The sequence below is a fragment of the Pholcus phalangioides genome, unplaced genomic scaffold, assembly GCF_987345545.1.
Source record: "Pholcus phalangioides strain wild (caught in Gottingen) unplaced genomic scaffold, Ppha-v1.0 ptg000043l_1, whole genome shotgun sequence".
Taxonomy (NCBI): domain Eukaryota; kingdom Metazoa; phylum Arthropoda; class Arachnida; order Araneae; family Pholcidae; genus Pholcus; species Pholcus phalangioides.
The window spans coordinates 3,999,717-4,021,387 of record NW_028301629.1 but is presented as its reverse complement, the minus strand read 5'-3'; the positions used below and the strand labels follow the sequence as shown (position 1 = coordinate 4,021,387).

The window sequence follows — 21,671 nt, the reverse complement described above, 5'->3', positions numbered from 1 at the left end:
GAACATATAATACGCACAACCCCGACATTATGTAAATGTTTACGAGCAATACTGTAATACGGTCTAGTACAGTGTTTCCCAAAGGGGGCAAGATCGTTCCCTGCGGAGTGATGGAAGGGTCCGGCTGGCGGCGTAGAAGCTTTTGGTTTAGTATAGGGTACTATGAATTGGCTTGAGTCGGGGGTGTTGAGATGAAAAAATTTTTGAAGAAGGGGGTTATATGGAAAAAAAGGTTTGGGAACTATGGTATACCAGGGATTCTCAAACTTTTTCCACCTGCGTATTCCCAGAGCTGTTAACCAAAAATACTCCGGGAAAATTTTTGATAACCTATAGTAGTAGTAATGGACCAGGTATTTGGGTTCATGTTTAGTGCAGCTAGCACGCGTATTCGTTCCTGTGGTAAGGTTGTGAAACCAAGAGAACGATTCATTTCAGTCACGCGTTGATTAGTGCCGGTTAAGAAATAGACCGGGAAAATTTGTGGGTCCTGGGCACGTGCCCCGTTTGCTCTATCTAGAAAAGGATATTGGTCTCCGTGAGCAAACTCAGACACTCTCAGAACGAGAAGCTCCTCCACTCGTCCTCACAGCTACAAAAAGAGGATTGAAGGCGAAAACAACACTAGCGACTACAGCCGACATTAAGTCGAACGACTCAAAAGACTTGGTTCGTATACCGAAGACGATTAAAATTTAGCTACTGAGTCGTGACAGTTAACAATTCTAAAACGACTCAAGCTGGTCGTCAGCTGGAAGCGACTGCACGCAAAAAACAACATGAATGAACCCCGCAGTTCGAACCTTACCAGTGGCGCAGTAAGTGGTCGACTGAAATTTATTTTCTGTAGTTCCCAACGTCGAGGCACGAATGCGCGAGCCTATCTCACTATTAAAATGTCTCGCCAAAGTGAGCAACAAGCCTACCACGGTATAAATATTCAATCATTACATTTTACTCGTGGTCTGAAAAATAGATGGAAACACTAAAAAAATTTCACGCACAACATTAGAAAAGGCACTCAAACTGTTAGGTACACATGCATACTTCCGGCACAACCTTGCGGTAGTAAATTGCCCTCGGTGATAGACCGGAGTTGTGCTCTGCTTAAAGGAATCTGTGAATGGATCTGGCTTGATAGTTGATGCTCCCTGAAGAGCGAACTTGGATTCGGACTTGTTATTCCATCATATTTTGTTACACTGTGGTTTTTATGTCCCATTGGTCTATTCCTACCAGGACAAAGAGTTTAAAATCGATTCAACGACCCATCTTTGTCTGACTCGGTAACCTCCTCCTCAGCATAGTCCGACCCACACGGGTCGGGACGGAAGGGACTTGATTTGACAGACCCGGTAACCTTTGAAGCTGGTCGAGCAAAACACTCGACCAACAAGGAGCACTGGATATAACTGTTTATAAAACGTTATGTATATGCTTAACGTTCTATGTGGTTATAACGTTCTAAATATGCTAATAACGTTCCGTTATAAGCGAGATCAGTGTTGAAGGAATACTTGCTCTCGTTGGAGAGCGTTTCTTCAATTAGAGTTTCAAATGGGAATCAGGTTAGCAACTAGACCAGTGGTTCTCAAACTTTCCCACTCACCACTCCCTTGGCTTTATTAGTGCTTATTCTCGGCTCAAACTGCAGCACGTGTGCCACGCCATGCTATTAAGAGTGGCACACGAACGCTTTTCAAAAATTAAAGAAATTCTATTCCATTTTTCAATCAAACAGAAATTCTCTCCAACTTTTTTGACAACCCGTTTCTTATGAATGATGGTCTTGTAGGCTGCCAAACCTATATTTAGCATGATAGGCCCCTTAAAATAATAATTATGTGATGACTTTCTATTCAATGCATTTTCTCTGTTCGGTTTTTCATCTTTAGGCAAAGTTGCTGGATGTCCTATGTGTACGAGATTCAGGATGGTCCATATGGGGGGGCATGCATTGTATATCCATGGATTCTTGGGGGGGGGGGCAGCTAAGTCTGCTAAAAATATTAATTCTAGGGGCACAATCACCCCGAGTTCACATTACGGTCAAAATATGTCGTATGGTCTGCGTGTTAAAATTCACGGAGAGGCACGCATTGAGAATAATCTTGATTGTCGCACGACTTGGAAAATGTTTGCCACTCCTTGGCCAAGGAAACAATCGCCTTAAAGCACTGAACAGACACAAATCACCACACCAACTCGTCTCGACGCCCCGACAGAGATTGGCCCCTGCAAGCGCCGCGATGTACACTCTGAGAACAACTGACCTAGACCCATCTCGATATTCGCACGACAGCACATTCGATCCCCATACTGTGCTGCAAAACTTCCGCAATCTAGCTGCTACGTCAACTTCTGACACTTGGTTTAAATAACAATTTCCCAATGCCTATTTGGAAAAAGTAAAAAAAATCTGTAAGAGAGGTTGTGTGTTAATAAGTTTGAACGCGTACCAAAGAAAACACCCGAGAAGACTTAACGAGGAGGGAATGTGTTCTTGGCTGAGATGTGTCTTGGCCACATGTCATTACTTGTGTTAAAAAGTTCTGGGAGGTCGCTTACCCACGCACACTAACACACACACATACCAAACACTGAATGTATGTTGGCAACGTGCTTGTTTCTTCTCCAATTGACAATCTTCGGAATAGAAGAAACTTATCTCAACGTTTTTTGGGAGGCTTCTGGAAAAACAGACTGCAACGGAGAATGTGCCGTAGCTGTTAAATTTAGATGGTGGGACAGAGATAAATGCATTCGACATCTCAACTCCGTTTCGTGTGATTCTGTGGGATTTGTTCTTTCCTTCATGGGAATGATACCGTTTATTGTAGCTATATATCGAATTATCGAAAATTCGTCTTTAATGCTGACTTCCTGACCTTTTACGCGGATTTTAAAATGTGTCTGATCCGCATTATAACTGCCACAGTGAAATCACTAACCTTCTGCAAAATGCCATGTTGTTTTCCCAAGAACAATATTTTTTTGTGCAGCTGAGAGTGCTTTCATCCCTCTCTCGACTGCGACAATTAATAGAAATAAGAAAGAGACATACTCTGGCTTTTTCTCGTATTTATACTATATAATGCGCATATTCTTATACTCCTCTCAAGGGAGGAAAGGGGGGGGGGAGAAAACGGCTCTTTTCTTCTTATATCAAACTTTGATCAAATGCTGACTCTGCACAATGGCAGCTGATCTGACAGCTTGAGAGGGATGGAAAACATGTTTTGGCTATAAAAAAAACCACCACAACGCACTTTCTGGGTGCATTCAATGCTGGGTTCTTCAATGCTGCTGTAAGATATAATACGCACATGGCAATCGTGCACATTCTTCAGCGGAATGTCTGACGAATCGGTACATGCAGTAATGTGGTGTGTGTCCCTAACGTATTTGTGCTGTCAGAGTTGCGCTTGTTTCGTGTTCTTGTCGATGCTGCCCTCTGTCTTTCATACTTTGAAGTGAAGATGGTGAATGCTTGGAAATTTTCATGCTGAGCATTGCATGAATTTCGCTCAATAGTAACATCTTCAGTTACTGCTATTATATCACACACGTACCTCGTGAATATTCCTCCGCGGAACATCTAACGAAACGGTACATATTGGAATGTTGCGAACCTAGCGTACAATTTGCTTCTGAGTAATGCTTATTATGAGTTACTTACCCCGACCCGGCGAATGTGATTCGCCATACGGGGGTTCCCCGAAGGGAGCATTTATTTTCTCAATTTAAAAAAAAAGCAAAAAAAAAAAAACAAGCTTATTATAGTGCTGCCATCTGCCGTCTGTTTTTCGAACTATAAGTGAAGTGTAATTGAAGATTTGTACCGTTATGGGCCCGTTGCTCTCTGTGGCAAGACTTTTCAATGGAGAGAATGGGAGATCGACTCGCATTCGTGCCTTGAAGTTTAGAACCACAGAAAGCCAACTTCAGCCGGCCACCACTGTGAGGTTCAAATCCGATCCTCGCGATGCGAGTCCGTCACTATGACCATTCGACCACTACAGCGGCTGACATCTTCAGCTGCTTACTGTGACCATCAGAGGCCCCGACATGAAAACAACATTGGAGGGGCTGAAAGTTGCTGATCGTTTCGTATATACTGGAGTCAAGCGCGTGCGCAGAAGAAGGAAGGTGCATTGCATTGTTTTCTCAGAAATTATTGGGGGGAATTTCTCAGAATTATTTACAAAATTTATTAGGGGTGCTCAAATGGACTCAGCCCCTAGGTTCCGGCGCCTATGGTGACCATAATGAGCGACGCCTATCTTTTTAGAGGTTCACACATACTCGGCAAGACCATAAGCCAATATTTTTTATTGTGTCCGTTTCTGCATCGCATTTTCCAATAAATCTACATTTTAAAATAAAATTTATCCTCGTGATTATCTAATCTCATGATCATGAGGTGCCTCGTGACGATTATTTTTGCGAATTTTTATTGATTTTGTCCCCCCCCCCCCCACCTTCCCCACATCAATCGTACAACAGACGGGATTGACCATTCAGTTCGCTGAGCGTTTTACGGGTGTAAATGAGACTTTTGCAATTTTTTTCAAGAGTTTTGTCGTTGTCTTTTTTTTTTTTGGCAACGACACTCTCTTGAATGATGACACGGCGCCAGCTCCCGTTTGTCTTTTGTTCTTGCTTTCTTTTCTTTTTTTTTATAATTTTGTAGGGAAACCTTATTTTTGTCGCTTGTATGGTGGGAAAGGGGGGCCCTTCTCTTTTGAGGTAAACCAACCATTCTTTCTTAACACTACACCGAAAAATTTCAATTTTTTACGGTAACATTCTTCTTTGTGTGTGCGTTCATCTTACCGACAAGAGAAGATTCTTTCAAGAGAGAGCGGTTTGGGCCTTGAACAGTTCCGACTGAAGTCTATTTTTTTGAAGATGGAAGAGAGATTAGCACAAAAAGGAGATGGATTTATTTTGGGTGTGGGTGTCGCTCCACTACTTTTTTTTCCCCACTTGCCATCTTGTTTTTATGGATAACAGAGATGTTTTAGTGGATCATCTCTCCGCGGTCGCGTGGGAGTCGGACTTTCGTCTGTCGATGTGTTGAAGGATAACCCCGCAACAACGCGACGCGACGCCATCCCTTTTCCCCAAAAGCATGTCAACTGATAACGAACCTGATGAATGTGCCTGGAATGTCTTCCCCCCCATCTTCATGGGCGTTTCTTGAATTCTCTACTACAAATATTTCGAAAAATATAGAAATATTGCTAGAGAACCCCCACCACTTCTCCAAACGCTTGAAATGAGTCATTTGTGAAGAATACTGTGGTGTGCTTCCCTTCCCCCCTCTGGCATCAATTCGGGTGCGTTGACAGACTTTAAGTTTGTGGAGGCGAAATAACGGGCTGTCGATGTTTTTATGGTTCAAAGCACTACGTGAAATGTTATTTCTACCATTTTTTTTGTTTGATTTTATTTACTCGTAGTTTTCCCAGGGGCCCCTTGGGCTTTCTCATCCCCAGAGAGATGAATGTATCCGCTGTGGCTCCAAATAGGAATGATAAGGACTAGTTCTTATCTTCTTTGGAGATTTTGTGGTAAACTGTTTTTTCCTGTTAATTGATTTCGCTGCAAAATATCCAACGATAGATTACAATCTCATAGTTTCGTAAAACCGGGACCACCAAAGGCATATTCACATCGGGGCTGAGTGGTGAGGAGTGGGGGGGGGGCTGCAAATTCAGAGGGATGGTGAATTTGAGGAATTTGTGATCATGGAAATTAGTAAGATGGAAAAAGAGCTGCAAAATCAAATCCACCTCTGCCTGTAGAACGAGGGATAGGTCAGTGAGCCACCAAAAATGAGCGTGCGGGCATATGAGCGATCACAAGACCCAGAGAGTGAAGAGCATGGAGTGACAAAATATGATGGAATGGTACCAGATAAGTCTTGATCTTGGGCACAAGAAAGTATCTTCGTGAAATATTACAGAGGCGCTAAACCTATTGTTTTCCACTAATTTGGGAACTGAACACCGTACAATAATTATGTCTGAAGGCTCTGGAGTACATGGTACAATACATCAAAGATTCAATATTTAGATTAATAGTAAACAGGTGTTATTCTAAACCAGTGATTCCCAACGTGGGCGTTAACACCCCCTTGAGGGCGATGGAAAGTTCCAGGGGACGGTAGAAGCTACGGGTATAACATAGGATCCTGTCGGTTAGATTGCGTTGGGGGGGGGGGGATGGGAGAAAAAAATTTCTGAAGAGGGATGCGATGGGACAAAAAGATTGGAAAACTGTTCTAAACCAGCGGTTCTCGACATTTTTTGACTCGCGGAGCCCTATCCAGTACATAATTTCTATTGCGGAGCTGTGTTTGAGTCGAAGAGCCCTTTTTTGTACATAATTTTTATGGCAGAACTTTCTAAGCTTTATTTATTTATCCATCAAATTCACTGATTTATATTATTTTTCTAGAGTCGCCACGGGACCCCTGGGAGGTGCACAAGGAGCCCTTCGGGCTCCGCCGGAGCACCGGTTGAGAACCCCTGAACCGAATAGAATCTGAACAAATAAATGCCGTTGATGTGAGGTATCAAGCATTGAGCTCTGTTCTTCTTCATCGTGGCTTCTCTACTTGGGTAGGGACATGGATCAGTCAATGGCGAGATGACTGCTTATAAACAGCCATAAAATAAAGTTAAATTAAATATGCTGCAACTGTGTCGCGGGTCACTTAAGTCAGGGGTCTTCAACGTATGGCCCACGGGCCAAATGTGGCCTTCGCCGTGGCCTACCGACTATCAAGGAAATATAAAAAAAATACATTGAAAGAGACTATTAAATTAAAAAAAAAAAGTTGAATCAATGAAGCCCGAATCCTTGATGTGACAGAAAGAAAAATTTCGGTTTTTTTTTTTTTGGGGGGGGGGGGAGGCATATGATTCTTCTAAGGATATATATCGCAGCATGACTTGGTATGGTGGCCCGCGGGCTTCATGTGAAGTCCTAATTTGGCCCACAATGCGGGAAAGGTTGAAGATCTCTCTGGCTTAAGCACTCTGGAACTGTGCTACGGGCATGGCCCCCCCACATTGGTGGGGCTGACAGGGCTCCAGTCCTGGGGCCCGGGACGATTCCTATTATTTTTTGCTTTTTCACGCTATAAATTAACTACGGAGGGGCCCGTGAAAAGTTTGTACCGTAGGTCACGTAAGTGATGTGGTACTGCACCCTTAACTAATCTGGAAATGTGCCGCGAGTCACTAAAGAGATCTATGAATGCGCCGCTTTTTAAAATTAGATTTCAGGTCGCTGGACCCATCACGTGATGTAGCAAAAAAAAAAAAAAAAAATTCAAGCTCAAAACAAAAGCTATATAACTTTCTCAAATTATTTTTATCCAGTTCCAGTCCGGAAACTTTTTTGCACAGATGGTGTGTAAAATAATACGCCTACACGATAACATCTTGAGTTCGCTCCAATCATTTGTAGAACACTCTGTGCTACACGGGAATCCGGACAATATTCCCTAGATATGACGAAACTCATCCAGAGCGGCTTATGGGAGGATTATAGAGTCAGTCGGTGCTCGTCTGTGTTGAGAATGGGTCGTCGTCCCGCCCTTCAACAAGAAGAGATCTAGGGATTACCAGGACTTCCTTCCTAGACAATTTTCGGGGAAATGACAGGGAACTTAAGAACTGTATAATGCACTGGATGGAATTTTGAGGGGGGAGGGGAAGAAACATGATGAAGTTCGTGTTTTTTTCTTAGAAAATTGTAAAAAAACCCATTTCCTGAGACACAAGAGCTTTACCCTATTCCGAGGTTCGTTCCCTATTTCCGTTCCCTTAGGAATTTCAAGATCCTAAGAAAAAACATATTTTCGAGGTTTTTATGCATAAAAAGGGAATTTTGTAAGGATTTTGAAGGATTTGAATTTTTAATGGATTTTTTTTTTACCTGCCGTCCTTTCAAGTTGTTGATGAATTTTGAGCCCCTTTAAATGGCATTTTCTCTTTTGAGCATATGATCTGGTCATGATGTCTCGGAAGTATAAGTATCCGAATAATATTATTTCTAGGTGGGGGGGGGGGGGGGAGGGGAATTGATTTATCTTGTTTTCAGAATTTTTGAATTATGTATGTGAGAGATATTGATTTATTTAGTTTTTTTATTTTAGGGATTTTTCTATCTTGGTTTTCCTTGAAAGGGTCTGTATGGCTTTCCGATGTTGATAGTGGGCTGGTGTAGCTGTGTCTGGATTCGCATGGAGGGCAGAGGTGCCGAAATGAAGAAAACATTGAAGGAGCTGAAAATTGTCAGTTGTCCCTACAGGACTTGAGCGCATATTAGGGTGACCAGATGAGTAACCTGAGAAATTGGGACACACAAATCCTGGAATTCCTAATTAAAAACCTGGATATAACAGAGTCTATTAACTAAAACCGGGACATTTTTGAAACCCTTTTTTGACGAACGTTACAGTATAAAATTGCAAACCTACAATGTATTACGAAAATATTATCACACTGCTTCTGCACAAAGGCACCAAAATGAGTAAAACATCAGGGTGGGGTTATGAATGTCGGACGTCCCGTATACACGGGATTGAAGGGCGTACACGTGAAGGGGGATTTTTTTTTTTTATTGCATCAAACATTTTACCCCAAACCGTTTAAACCAAAACTTTTAATTGGTGGCACAAACAGAAATCCTTTCTTTTCGGATCACTTTTTTAATTTCAAGTTATTTCATGAAGATATGGCATTTGTGCAGATTTTTTGAGATTTTTACTTTTATTGAAAATTTTAGCTCCCTCTATTGGCTTTACAGAGAATAAAGATAAAGTAATTGTACTGAAGAGACATCTTTTAGACACCCTTCAAGTCCTAAAGTCTGGGTTCTTATAAGTCTTAACTGACAATACGTTTTATCTAACAAAAATATCATGTACATAGTGGTTAACGTACATTTACAGTTGTCGTGTGTATTATAATATTCGGTTAAGCGGGGAAAAAGTTGGATATTCTATCCTCAAATCATTCACTAATATATTTAATAGCATGCTTCAGACAAGCTATTTTCCTAATGTCTGGAAACTTTCTATTGTCAAACCTCTTCATAAATCTGGAACTGACCCACTTTTCTCTCAAAACTTCAGACCTATCAGCTTACTCAGTAACATTTCTAAAGTCTTTGAACGTATCTATATTTCACGTCTTGACGCTTTCCTGTCCTTCAACGGCATTCTTCGAAGTGAGCAGCACGGATTCAGGCGGGGGCATTCTTGCGTTACTCAGCTGCACAGAGTTACCGAGTTCGTGATGACTGCGTTCAACTACAAGGAACATGTCTGTGCTCTCTGTCTGGATATATGTAAGGCCTTCGACAAAACGAATCACACGACCTTATTATCCAAACTAATTGACCTGGGTTTGCCTGACTATTTCATCATCTTTTTAAACAGTTACCTTTCCAATCGAAGATTCCAAGTCAAAAATGGCAACTGTCTCTCAACTGTTAGACCAATAAGAGCGTCTGTCCCGCAGGGTTCTTGTTTGGGACCTCTGCTCTTTGCGTTATACATCAATGACTTCCCAGCTCCTCAGCGCGGAATGCTTGGTCTATTTGCTGACGATGCCATCCTGTTGACCAATCACAAAAAAGGGAAAAAATGTATTGAAAATTTACAAGAATCAACTGAAGACGTTGAGGACTGGTGCCAAGACAACGATATAAAGTTGAATCATCAAAAATGTCAATATATTCTCTTCACAAGACGGTACAAGTTTCCAAGAACTCCCATATACATCGGCAATACGGTGTTGACAAGAAAACTCCAAGTCAAGTATCTAGGTTGTATACTAGATAAGTCGCTCTCATTTTCTCCTCAGGTGATGTACGTAAGAAATAAGGCCTCACAAGCAGTTGGGATGCTATCCAGAATCACATTCCCACAGGCCAGGCTAACATTGAGGAATAAAGTAATTCTTTTTAAAACTATTATTCGTCCTATTCTGACATATGCTGCCCCAGTGTGGGCTCATGCCAGTCTTGCAAATATGAAACGTTTACAGACACAGCAGAACATCATTCTTCGTCAGTTTACCAGAGCCCCCTGGTATGTGAGAGGAAAAAACATCCGTAAAGATCTTGACTTACCACTAATCTTGGACTATATCAAGGAGCTTGCCAATGCTCATTTTGACAGGCTACGATCTTCTGAACACCCGCATCTTAGAGAAATTGTCTATTATGACCCTAGAATACCCACAGTACACTCTAGGCCAATGGACTTGCTGAGCGTGGATTGGGTGACGAATTGATGTAATTTGCAGAACATTTTCATGATTTTGATTTTTTTTTTTTTTTTCAAATTAATTTATCAATCTAATATCAGTTTTGTTTGATATTGCGGATGCTGTGATCGCAATTCAGAGGCATTTATAAGTTTTTTTTTTTTTTTTCGCAATTAATAATTTTTCTCATTTATTCATAATTTGCGCTTGCATAAAATGGTGCATTTGGGTTCGTGTCGTGTTGAAACTGATGTTATTACAATACAGAGATGGTATGTGTCATGTCTTCATTATAACTTTTTCTTTGACGTTCTTGATTATGGTTATATGACTGATGAGGGTTCAACAGTACCTCAAACATCTCTGGTTAGTGTCTCTCGATTATGTAAATATTTATAATGTTGGAGTTTTTGGGTAGCATATCATCAGCTACTTCCCCTAAGACATTTCCCCCTTGTTCTTCGATTGTGTTGTGTTTTATCTCGATGAGCATTCATTTCGCGAAGATTTGTAAACAATACTCTCCTGGCTTATTCATTCTCTACACACACACGCATACACTACATACCTTACACACATGCACAAACTTGTCTTTTTCCTTCTCATACCACCCCTGGTGATCTGTAAGTCGCCAGACAGCCTGCAAAGGCTGGGCAGCGACGGAAACGTTCAATTCTGGTGGTCTGGGGAAAAAGTTGGATATTTCAATTAAGCGCAAAGAACCTTAATTTTCTGTATGGGAAAATTTTTATTGCTGAGGATTTTATCCGTTATCCAATTAAAAAAGCGGGACGGACTGTATCTGCATATGATTCCATTTCATCCGATCCTTGCGTAAAGAAAAACCGGGGCACACAAACAGGCGTCCCGAAAGCTTTTATCGGGACAGTGAATTTAATAGCGAAAAGCAGAGACTGTCCCGGAAAACAAGTACATTTGGCCACCCTAGTCCTCATGCAAGAGGGGGGAGTGGTGTGTTGCATTGTATATCAATTAATAATTGGTAGGGCACAGCCCACTCATAAAATTTATTTTATGGGGGGGGGGGGCGAAGCATATCAAGCTCCCAGATTCGGGTACCTATCGCTGATAGACAAGGCCGTCTTAGCACAGGGGTTGCTCACCAGGGCACGACCCGTAGGTCTCAAGTGTATCATGATCCCCCCCCCCCCATGAGAATGAAGTTTGAGACTATTATTTTCGAACGTAAATGTTGTTTAAATTATTTTAGGCTTTCATTTCTAGTCACGTAGGGGGAAAGGTGGGGGGCTCAAAACATCACTTCGCACTTGGGTCCACGATGCTGTTGAGACGGCCATGGAGATGAGGTTTGATCCCAAAAGCCTCTTAAAAGTGTCTGAAACATATTTTTCTACTCGGACTTTACCCATAATTTTCTCAAAATCTGAAGCTTAGGTATTGGTCGTGGTGATTGGTGGTTTCTTGGTGAGTTCGAAAGTTTCAGCCACACCTGACTATAAAAAATGGATTTAAATTGGCTGTTTCAGAAAGGCACGGCATTAATTTACATATTAATTCACGGATCCTGTTTTGCTTTTAGGTTCTCTTCGCCTTAAACCAAACTCTAGTCCAGCAAGAGAACCTGAGGTCAGGTGATCCTTATCCCGGTTTCACGACGGACGACCTGATCAAGCATTACAACTGCGGCGACCTGGACTCGGTGTACCTCTACAAGGAAGGCGGTGGACAAGTACCCCAGTTCTCCAATTCGTCGCTTCTCGGACAGGACGGTGTCCTGGCTAAGAACATCGACCAATATTTCAAGAACGAGCTCGTACACAAGAGAAACGCCAGGATGGCCGAACGGGTACTGGAACTCCTCCAGAGGTACCCAGACGAGAGCTTCTTCTTCGCATTTGGCGCAGGTGAGTGGAAATTTAAAAAACTCAGTATATTTTCCTGAAACTCTTTCTAGGCCTCATTAAGAAAAAGAAATGGCCTCTATTCACATGAGCGTCTTTTGTCTGGAAATACGATGAACCTTCACCTTCGAACTACTTTCAATACAACACAAGCATCGGAGATTATGGGTCATTAGCATGAAAATGAATTCATTATTCTGGCCACAATTACTAGCGCATCATTTTTGTTATTTAAAATGATCTTATAATGTAATGGTGAGGAATTTGAGATGCGTAACCGGTTGTGGGATATTTAAACGGGTCAGCTCTCAGTAGATTCTCTCATCAATATATTAGGTCAGTTGGATTCTTTTAATGACGGAGAAGTGAATTGATTTCCAAATAGCCAATGGTCATTATATTATTGTTCTCTTTGATCGCTTCACTATAAAATTCTTGTTCGTTGTTTCTGTGCGTGTCAAAAATACCAAAAACATTTTTTTTCTTGTAATAGGGTGAAATTAGCTCAGAAACATCCTAAGGCCTAAACATAATAAAGCCCTAGACTGGGAACAGTCTAGAACAGAGATTCCCCATATGTTATCGGCTTATGTAAGGCAGGGGCGCTCAACATTTAAGATAGTGCAGGCCATTTCATGAGTTTTAAAAACGTGTCGCGGGCAACTTGAGTTATCTGGGAATGTGCCTCGAGACACTCAGGTGATCTGAAAGTGCGCCGTGGGCAATTTAAGTGGTGCGGAAATGTACCGCGGGAAATTCAAGTGGTGCAGAAATGTGCTGTCGACAATTTAAGTGATCTTGAAATGTATCGAAGGCAATTTAAGTGATCTTGAAATGTATCGAAGGCAATTTAAGTGATCTTGAAATGTATCGAAGGCAATTTAAGTGATCTTGAAATGTATCGAAGGCAATTTAAGTGATCTTGAAATGTATCGAAGGCAATTTAAGTAATCTGGAAATTTGCCGCGGGTAATGCAAGTGATACAGAAACGCTCTTCGGGCTATTTAAATTACCTTGAAATGTGCCAGGGCCGCTTAAGTGATCTATAAAAATGCGACGAGTCACTAAAGTGAGCTGTAAATGTGTCGCGGACTGCTTGAGTGATCTGGAAGCGTGTGCCGCGCGCAACTCAAGTAATCTTCAAATGAACCGAGCTACTTAAGTGAAATGGAAGTATGTCGCGAGTCACTGAAGTGATCTAGAAATGTGCCGTTGGAAATTTAAATGATCTGGAAATGTAGTGTGAGTAATCTAGAGTGGAAATATGCCGTTGGCAACTTAATTGTTGTGATAATGATTCGTAGGCCACCTGGGTAGTTTGATTATTTTCGTGGGCCATGGATGAACATGTATGATGTGAAGTGACTATGAAATACCACACGGGATTTCCATTGGCAATGGAAAATGAAGTGGTTCGTGACACTCAATAGGATAACAAATATTCTGCGTCACTAATCTCAAGTTACTGTAGCGTCACCACATGAAATTCTGTGATGCGTCAATTGGAAATTAATTACTTCTTAATTACCATTTGAATCTATCTCCGGAAAATGTTATAGCGTCCTAGAGTGCCGTGACAGTACAATATTAGAATCATTTCACCCGGTTTTTCAGTCAGTAAGGGGTCATTCAAGTATTGCGTCAGCATCGAGGGGTTGCTGACTTTTGATGACAAGGAGAGGGGGGATTTGAAGGTTGCTTACGTCATCAACCACCCCTTTTTGAAGATATGAAATATTCTAAGCTGTTGATGATGACGAAATTTTACTGACGGGGGGGGGGGGGCAAAAATGGCTGAAAATCTGCTTGCGTAATACTTGAATGAGCCCTAAGTTAGAGAAGGAAAGTCTTTCGGAGACCCAATAGAAGCCAGGTGCCCTACCACCCTCCCATGCTTATAAAAGGATATCCGAGAGAAACTGACGTGTGTGTGTCCAGCTCTCTAGCGATTACTATAGGTGTCCATTCTGAGAGAGCAGGCGCATTAGAGGCAAATAGATGCTCGAGAACTGATATATTTAATTACGGTCGGCTAGCAGCCATTGTTGAGCAGTTGGTTCGAAAACGTAGAGTAGAGAGCAACCGAAAGGTTCATGGTTCGAATCCCACTCGTAACGCTTACGAGTGGAACATATTACTTAAATCCTCAGTTTTTTGAATGATTATTTTTTTTATTTTTCATTGCATTTTCATTGCACTCAAAGCTGTTAGTAAACGTCCCGACATTCCCGGCGGTGTGTGGGGGTCACGATGCGCTTGCTGCGCCCCACACACGTTTTATTACATTTTGCATTGCAAAATGTGAGCGTTTGAGGTTTTGTGAGAGATTGTGTTGTAATTATTTTTCTCATAAAGAAATAAAAACATGAATTTTTCACAAACGCAACGCTATCGCGAGTGTAAAATACTATAATCCGATTCTCAGTCAGCGGTTCCCCCCACTTCTTGAACGAACATCGTTTTCCTTCCGTGTATTCGGAGGAAAACGCAAAGAATCAACCGAAGAAATAAAGCAAGGGGGAGAAAAAAAAAATTTTTTGAGTGGGCTTCGAACTATGAACCTTTCCTTTACCTTCAATTGGTGCTGTCACCGTACCCACGGCTCAACAGTGGCTGCTAGCCTGCCGTGATTAAACATATCAATTTTCGAACATCTATCTGTCTCTAATGCGCATGCGCTCTCAGAATAGATACCTATAGTAATCCCGAGCGCTAGACGTCAAATTCTCTCGGATATCCTTTTATAAGCATGGGGTTGATGGTAGGGCCCCAGGTTTTTATTCTGGAGGAGTTTTGTAGAAACTCAGAAGAATCTGTGCAGACTTCATAAGGTTGGAGAAATTCCATGCAGACTTTCGGAGCTCAGAAAATTTTACGCAAATTTTGGGAGCTTAGAAAAGTTGAGGTTCCAGAAAATGCAGGTTTAGGAAGTTCAGGAGAAGGCGAATGCAGTTTCTTCAGAAGCTGAAAGAGAAAGATGCGCGTACAGATTTTGAAAACTCGGGAAAAGAGTGTGCATATTTTGAAGCTCAAGGGAAAATAATGCAGATTTTATAAGATAAGGGGGTGCGAATGATATTTTATACGATGAGAGTGTGCGAATGCAGATTTTTTGAGATCAGAAGATGCGCGTTCAGATTTTAGGGGCTCAGAGGAAGAGCATCCAGATTTTTGCAGCTCAGAGTCAGAGGATTTACATCTAGATTTTTAAAGCTTGAGAATTCAGAAGAGGCGAGAAGGTTTTTGAAAGTGGAGTAGATTTTGAAAGCTTCCGAGAAGGGCGTACAGATTTTTGAGTGCTTGGAGCTTGCAGATTTTGGGAGCTCGTAAAAGCTGCAAAAAAGTTCGAAACCTGGTCAACAATGTGGTGGCTTGCAGATTTAAGTAGCTCATGGAAAAGCAGAGCTACAGCAAAAGTTCGAAAACCTCTGGTTTATGCAGTCATCGCATCATATTTGTGATAGTTTCTGGATTGAAAGCTGTTCAGTATCCCTCTCGAAAGAAATAACCATTCCTATCCACGAATATCTCTCGTGATCAATCAGATGAGAGCCATTCAGTGGTTGGACTGCACACTGATCATCATCATCTATCACGTAAAATATAAACCTCTCCAGAAAATAAAAATGATTGAACTGTTTCCTATATCTTTAACACTAATTGAATCAAGATACCAACAAGAATATTAATTGCGTCTATAATATTAATAATAGCAAAATGAAGTCACGCCTCGGCATGTTCATGGCACCAGCCTTAAGGAAGAAAGAATAGGAAAAGAAAAATGGCGGAGACGTATGTTGAGCAGATAGACGCCATGTGCAAACATAACTCAAACGTCAGAAAGAAAAAAAAAAAGAAACATGTTTCGTGCCTAATAAACTGAAAGCCAACCTAAAAAAAAGAGAAAAAAAAACGAATGTTGGCATCAAGTAAATTAAGGATGACGAGGATGTAAAAGAGATTCATGTCCGAAGCTAAAACCGAGTGACATCTCGTGGTGGCGGTGGATGTTGTTGTCTCTCGGAGGCATAAGATGAGCTCGATTTTCACGCTTCCGTTTCAGAAATGTTCTCTTATCTGTTCCGACATGTTGTAATTAAAGATAATATATCATCAGCGAGTGATGTTTGTTACATAATGGCTCTTAAAAAAAATAATAATAATCGTGTTATTTCGGGACTGGGTGGTCTTCTAATAAATTACCCTAAAAAAAGTGTCGTTTGCTTGAACCAGAACCACATTCGATGTCATTTTAAAAGGGGAATGGGTTTGATGCATTTGTGTTTGATTTGGTCACCTGAAAAATCCGAGCCTCTTTACAGGGCCGTAACTAGAGGGGGCAACGGCCCATGGCAGCAAAATTTAGTGGGCGGCAGTTTTAGGTGGAAACAAAGAACACCATTACAAAATTATCGAAAAGTTATGGGGGGGGCGGCAAAATAATGTTTGCCTCCCGGGGGAGGCTGAATCATGTTTGCGCCGGACGGCAAGAAACTGCTCTTTATACAATATTTTTTATACCGGGATGACGGCAAGAGTGCCGTGATTTTTCTTGCCAGACAATGTGTCCAAAAAAGTCATTCCAATAAATATAATTTTCTGTACATATGTCTTTTCCCCTTAATTGCTCTTTTCAGAATTTCTGCCCTTTAATTGCATTTCCTCCGTTCTTGTCTTTTTCTGAGTTTCTGCCTTCCTTGCCCTTATTTTAAATATCTTTTTTTTTTTGCTCCTTCCTAAATTTTCTTGTCCTGTTTTGTTTAGGCCATTTTCCAAATTTTTATTTCCTACCCTGCCCCTTTATTTGAATACTTCTTTCCCTTTTCTTAATTTCCAATTTCTTGCCCCCCCCCCTTTTTGTATATTTGTCCTCTTCCTTACATTTTTCTGAATTCCCTGCTTTCTTTGCCCTCTCACGAATTAATGTCTTTTACTTACTTTTGCCGTTTTCTGCCTTTCCCTTCAAATTTTCTTCTAAAATTCTGCCCTTCTCTTTAAGTTTTTCTTCATTTCTGCTCTTTTCCTCATATTTTTGTAATTTCTAGCTTCCTTGTCCCCTCCTCTTTGAAAAAGCTGCTCTCTTCATTACATTTTCTCGAATTTCTGTCCCGTTTCCTCAATGTTTTCCTAAATATATCAGTCCTCCCTTTCCTATCATTTTTTCCCAAATTCCTGCCCCCTCCTTTTTTGAATTTATATTCTGTGCTCTTTTTAAAATTTCAGCGTCCATTACCAATTTCGTTATGAATTTCTGCCTCTATTTTCTATTTTAATTTCTGCCTTCTTTCGACTTGAAATTCTGCTCTCCCCCTTTCCTCGCTTTATTTCCCAAAATTTCTGTTCTCCATTTTCCTTATGAAAACTTTGTCCCAGTGCCCCCACTTTCTTCGTCCTTACGGTGTGACGTCCGGACAGTGGCATTTCCGTCATTTTGGAAACCCAACCATTGTATCGTTCTATCAATGCAATCGCCAGAAGACACGGAATAACGTTCTTTAAATGAAAAAAAAATTCATGGTTTATATATACCCTGTTAGCATTCGATACTTCATATGTATTTTGATAAACATGATTGGCTACGGGTTCATGGCATCATCATCGGGATTCCGGGCTGGAGGCTTGGGCGTATAACCACATACCACGAATGAAAGGGCGGATGTTGTTTTTTTTCCCTCGTTCTTCTAATAATAGTTTCGAGATGAATGGTGAATCATTTGCAATAAATAAATAAATGGATTCTTTCTTTTACTGAGCTTCAGGACATTCATGAGTCCTTCCCCCTGACATTAGGAACGCGATCCATTGCTTGCGTAATGGAAGATGTGCTGCTTTATGACTCAACGGTACATTCCAGTTGGTATTTAAAAATATTGAAAGTTTATTTCTCACTAAAATTCAAAAATATGAAATTATAAAAAAACGGGAGCACGTTTGTATTACAAAACTTGAAAATTTTAATAGCATATATTTCAAAACTTATTAACGGTTACGTATACAGCAAAAAGCAGACATTAAACTTTTTTTTGTTAATTTTTAAAGATAATATCATGCTATTTTATATATATATTATACGTCACAATAATTCAGAATTAAAAATTGTGTATTTTTATATGTCAATAAATGGCGCTTTAGTTTATCGAATCGGTTTTCGTAATTTTTATTTCATCATTTTTGAATAACACCTAATAATTGTTTATATTATTTTCTGTAGCGGTCGAAATGTCGAAACTCTTCAGCACTAATGAATGCAACATACTGCTGTGACAATCTATCCCCTCGTTAGGTTAAAAATATGGTGCTACGTACTAATTATACGTGCGTATTGCATACGTATGATATGTACGTATTGTATACAAACATACCATACGTACGTATATGGTTTTTCCGGAGTAAGTGTGGGAGTTAGATATGGGTACCCTTAAGAGGTGCGACAAAAATTTCCCCGACCAACTTTTCCAGAACCTTAAACCAGTTTAAGGTTCATGATGAGATGACCTTGATGGTTTCGTATACCAAAGGGCCATAATTTGATTCCAGTGACGGATTATTGTCAGGCTGTAATTTTTATTATCGAAGCACGAATAAGAGCCGAGTATAAAAAATGTCCTCGCAGAAGCTAGCATACCTAAGAATCGGACTACACCTAGACAATCATATAGCATATCTAAATTTTATTTTTATGCCCGGTTGTTAGCACTTGAATGCCATGTGGTAACTGTGGTCGATTTTACACGATTTCACCAATGCGAGTTTAGCAGTAGGCCTATAACATCAGAAAACTCGCTATGAAATGTAGTAAGGTGCAGGGGATTTCGAGAGATATCAATTATTCCAGAGAAAGGTATATTATTAGAGGTTACTAAAAATTAGCGGGATGTGTTTCACAGCAAAGCAGGTCATAAGAGTGGAAATATTTCGAGTAGCTCTGACGTACCACCGTGGAGAGGTCCTAATTTTTGACCAAAAGGAAATCGTTATAGTGCTGCTTGGGAAATACCGTTCTGGCTTGATAGTATCAACATGAAATGTCCGGAAGTGAAATATTATTGTGAAGAAATTAAATATTTCAAGAGATATCTATTGAATATTCTCAACGCTTTGAAAAATTTTGCGGGGTAAGGACTTTTCTCGAGGGGGGTTTCAGATTTTTTTTTCTTTCTAAGGGGGTTTACGTTTTTTCCTGCAAAATAACACTACAATCTTGGCTCAAGGGGGTTTTCATAAAATTCATTAAAAAATCAAGTTTCTTTATGAACAAAATCTAAAAAATACTGTGAAACATTAATTCCTCTAAAATAACTTTTTAATTGTAAAAAATATTCATTCCATAGAAAAATTTGCATGAAAATTACTTGATAAAAATTTTTAAATGGAGCGTTGTGCAAACGCAACGTTAGTCGGAACAGGTTAACTTACTTTTAAGCAACCCTCTCGCCGACATTGATGCGATATCTCGCCTCGTTGAAAGTCTCTTATTTTAGCACAATGACAAGCCCAGATATATTTTTAAGTTGATTTCTCAATGGAACACCTTTTCCTCATACCCCCCCCCCTCCTTCCTATTTTGCACTTGATGAAAAATCGTAAGAAAACTTAATTAAGACGACTGACTGATTCCAAATGACGAATTCCTCAAAAAAAAAATTGAAATTGTTTTTATGTGTTGGTTCGTTTGCAAAAGTGCAATTATTCTAAAATTCAAAACTGTTTCATTTTCATGTCTACAATGACTAGAAGCAAAGTTATTGCCAATTAAGTAAAACGAATTTCATGCTCTTTGTCTTAAAATGAAATCTTTGAATTCGTTTTCTGAAGATTTGTGCTTCTTTTTTTTCTTGCTTTCTTACTTCGCGAAAAACTTAATTCCTCACAAACATTTTTCAAAATATCTCTATGAAACGTTTTTGATGCATTTTAAACAGCTCTGATTGCGCAACGAACTGAAAAATAAGCGATATGTTTGAAACTTTTAGATTTACATGATTTTGAATTCAGAACATCAAGTATTTTTTAACGAAAAATGTGTATTTTTCACGTAAACAATCATATCACAAAAAGCTTTCATAGTATTTATTGTAAAACTTTTAGTTCATTGCACAGAACAATGTCATAGCAATCATCTGTGTGAAGAGCATGTTGGTACAAGGAACAGTTTTTAGTGTGCAATGTATAGCAGAGCTACTGAAAATATGCTAATTTTATACATAAAAAAATTGACAATATTTTTTTTTTTTTATAAAATATTCATGAAATAACATTTATTTTCTTAATTTTGTACCAAATTCTAACCTGAATCCCATATTCGTTTTATCCAAAAGTACAGCGAAGCGGGGCAGTCCTAATACCCCTTATTTTGCACTTGATGAAGGATGCAAGACCTTTTCAGTCCACGGGCCAGATATGCGTTAATTCGGCCGCTCGCGTTCAAAAAAATTGTTTGAATAGGTGACCATATGACCTATGATTTACGGGACATTTCTTGAAATTTGTGTGGTCATCCTAACTTTTTCATATAAAAACATGTATCGTTTTTCCCCTATTTTTTCAACAAGTCTTAGTTGGATTTTTTAAATCAAGAATTGAGATTATATTTTCTTCGTGATTTATAAATTAAATGCCTTTGGCAATATTTTTGGCTGTGATTAGCAACTTTATCTTGGCTTTGACATTCTTTTTACTGTAACTAGCAAATTTACTAGCTTTAGACAATTTTTTTGGCTGTAATTGGCAACTTCACGTGCTTTAGACAATTTTTTTTGGGGTCGTAATTTGGTAACCTTACTTGCCCTAGACTATTTTTTTAGCTGTAATTAGCAATTTAACTGGTTTTTGACAATGTTTTTGGCTATAATTGGTAACTTTACTTGCATTTGACAATATTTTTTCAATGTCTTGTATGGATTCCGTATTTTTATGAAAGAAATATGGTTATTCTAGGCTTTTATCGTGTTTCGTGTATTGGTAGTTTTTTCACCTTTTGCAGGCCGGATGAAACTTATTGGCGGGCCGAAGGTTGTATACCCCTGCCTTTTTTGATGAAACATCCGGATATAGTGACACCACATACACCACATTCATTTTTTGTTACTTAAGATGGAAATTGTGGTTAGGATGACCATATTGGGCCGACAAGATGGTTGTAAATGCTCAGACACAAAAGAAAAATCCTTGATGTTTCTCTCGAGCGGGGCAATTTAAGTATTGCGTATTTCATCATCGATGTTGATGTGACGTCATCGGCTAAATGGAATGATGGGAATCGCTACTCAATTATCATTGACTGTTGTTTATGCTTTTTATTACCACTTGAGTTGTTATGTTGCCACATTGACGCTTTGTACCATTTGGAGTACGCGCCCAACGGATTTCCTTCATCGTCCCGATAATGTGAATCGGGACATTATCGGGCCATCATTAATGGCGTCAATGGCGTTCTTCTTCTTCTATCCTCGTCTGGTATTATAATTTATGATTTGATGGAGGGTGAAACAGTAA

General features: G+C 39.9%; 1 protein-coding gene across 1 annotated transcript in view; it reads left to right on the top strand.

Annotated features, from left to right (window-relative positions):
- Window positions 1–21,671, top strand: part of LOC149063810 (metalloprotease TIKI1-like) — a 70,371-nt gene that overhangs the window by 18,871 nt on the left and 29,829 nt on the right. Inside the window, exon 5 of the mRNA XM_089255657.1 lies at window positions 11,854–12,178. Within this exon, the coding sequence (XP_089111783.1) occupies window positions 11,854–12,178 (325 nt within the window). The remainder of the gene's footprint in view (window positions 1–11,853; window positions 12,179–21,671) is intronic.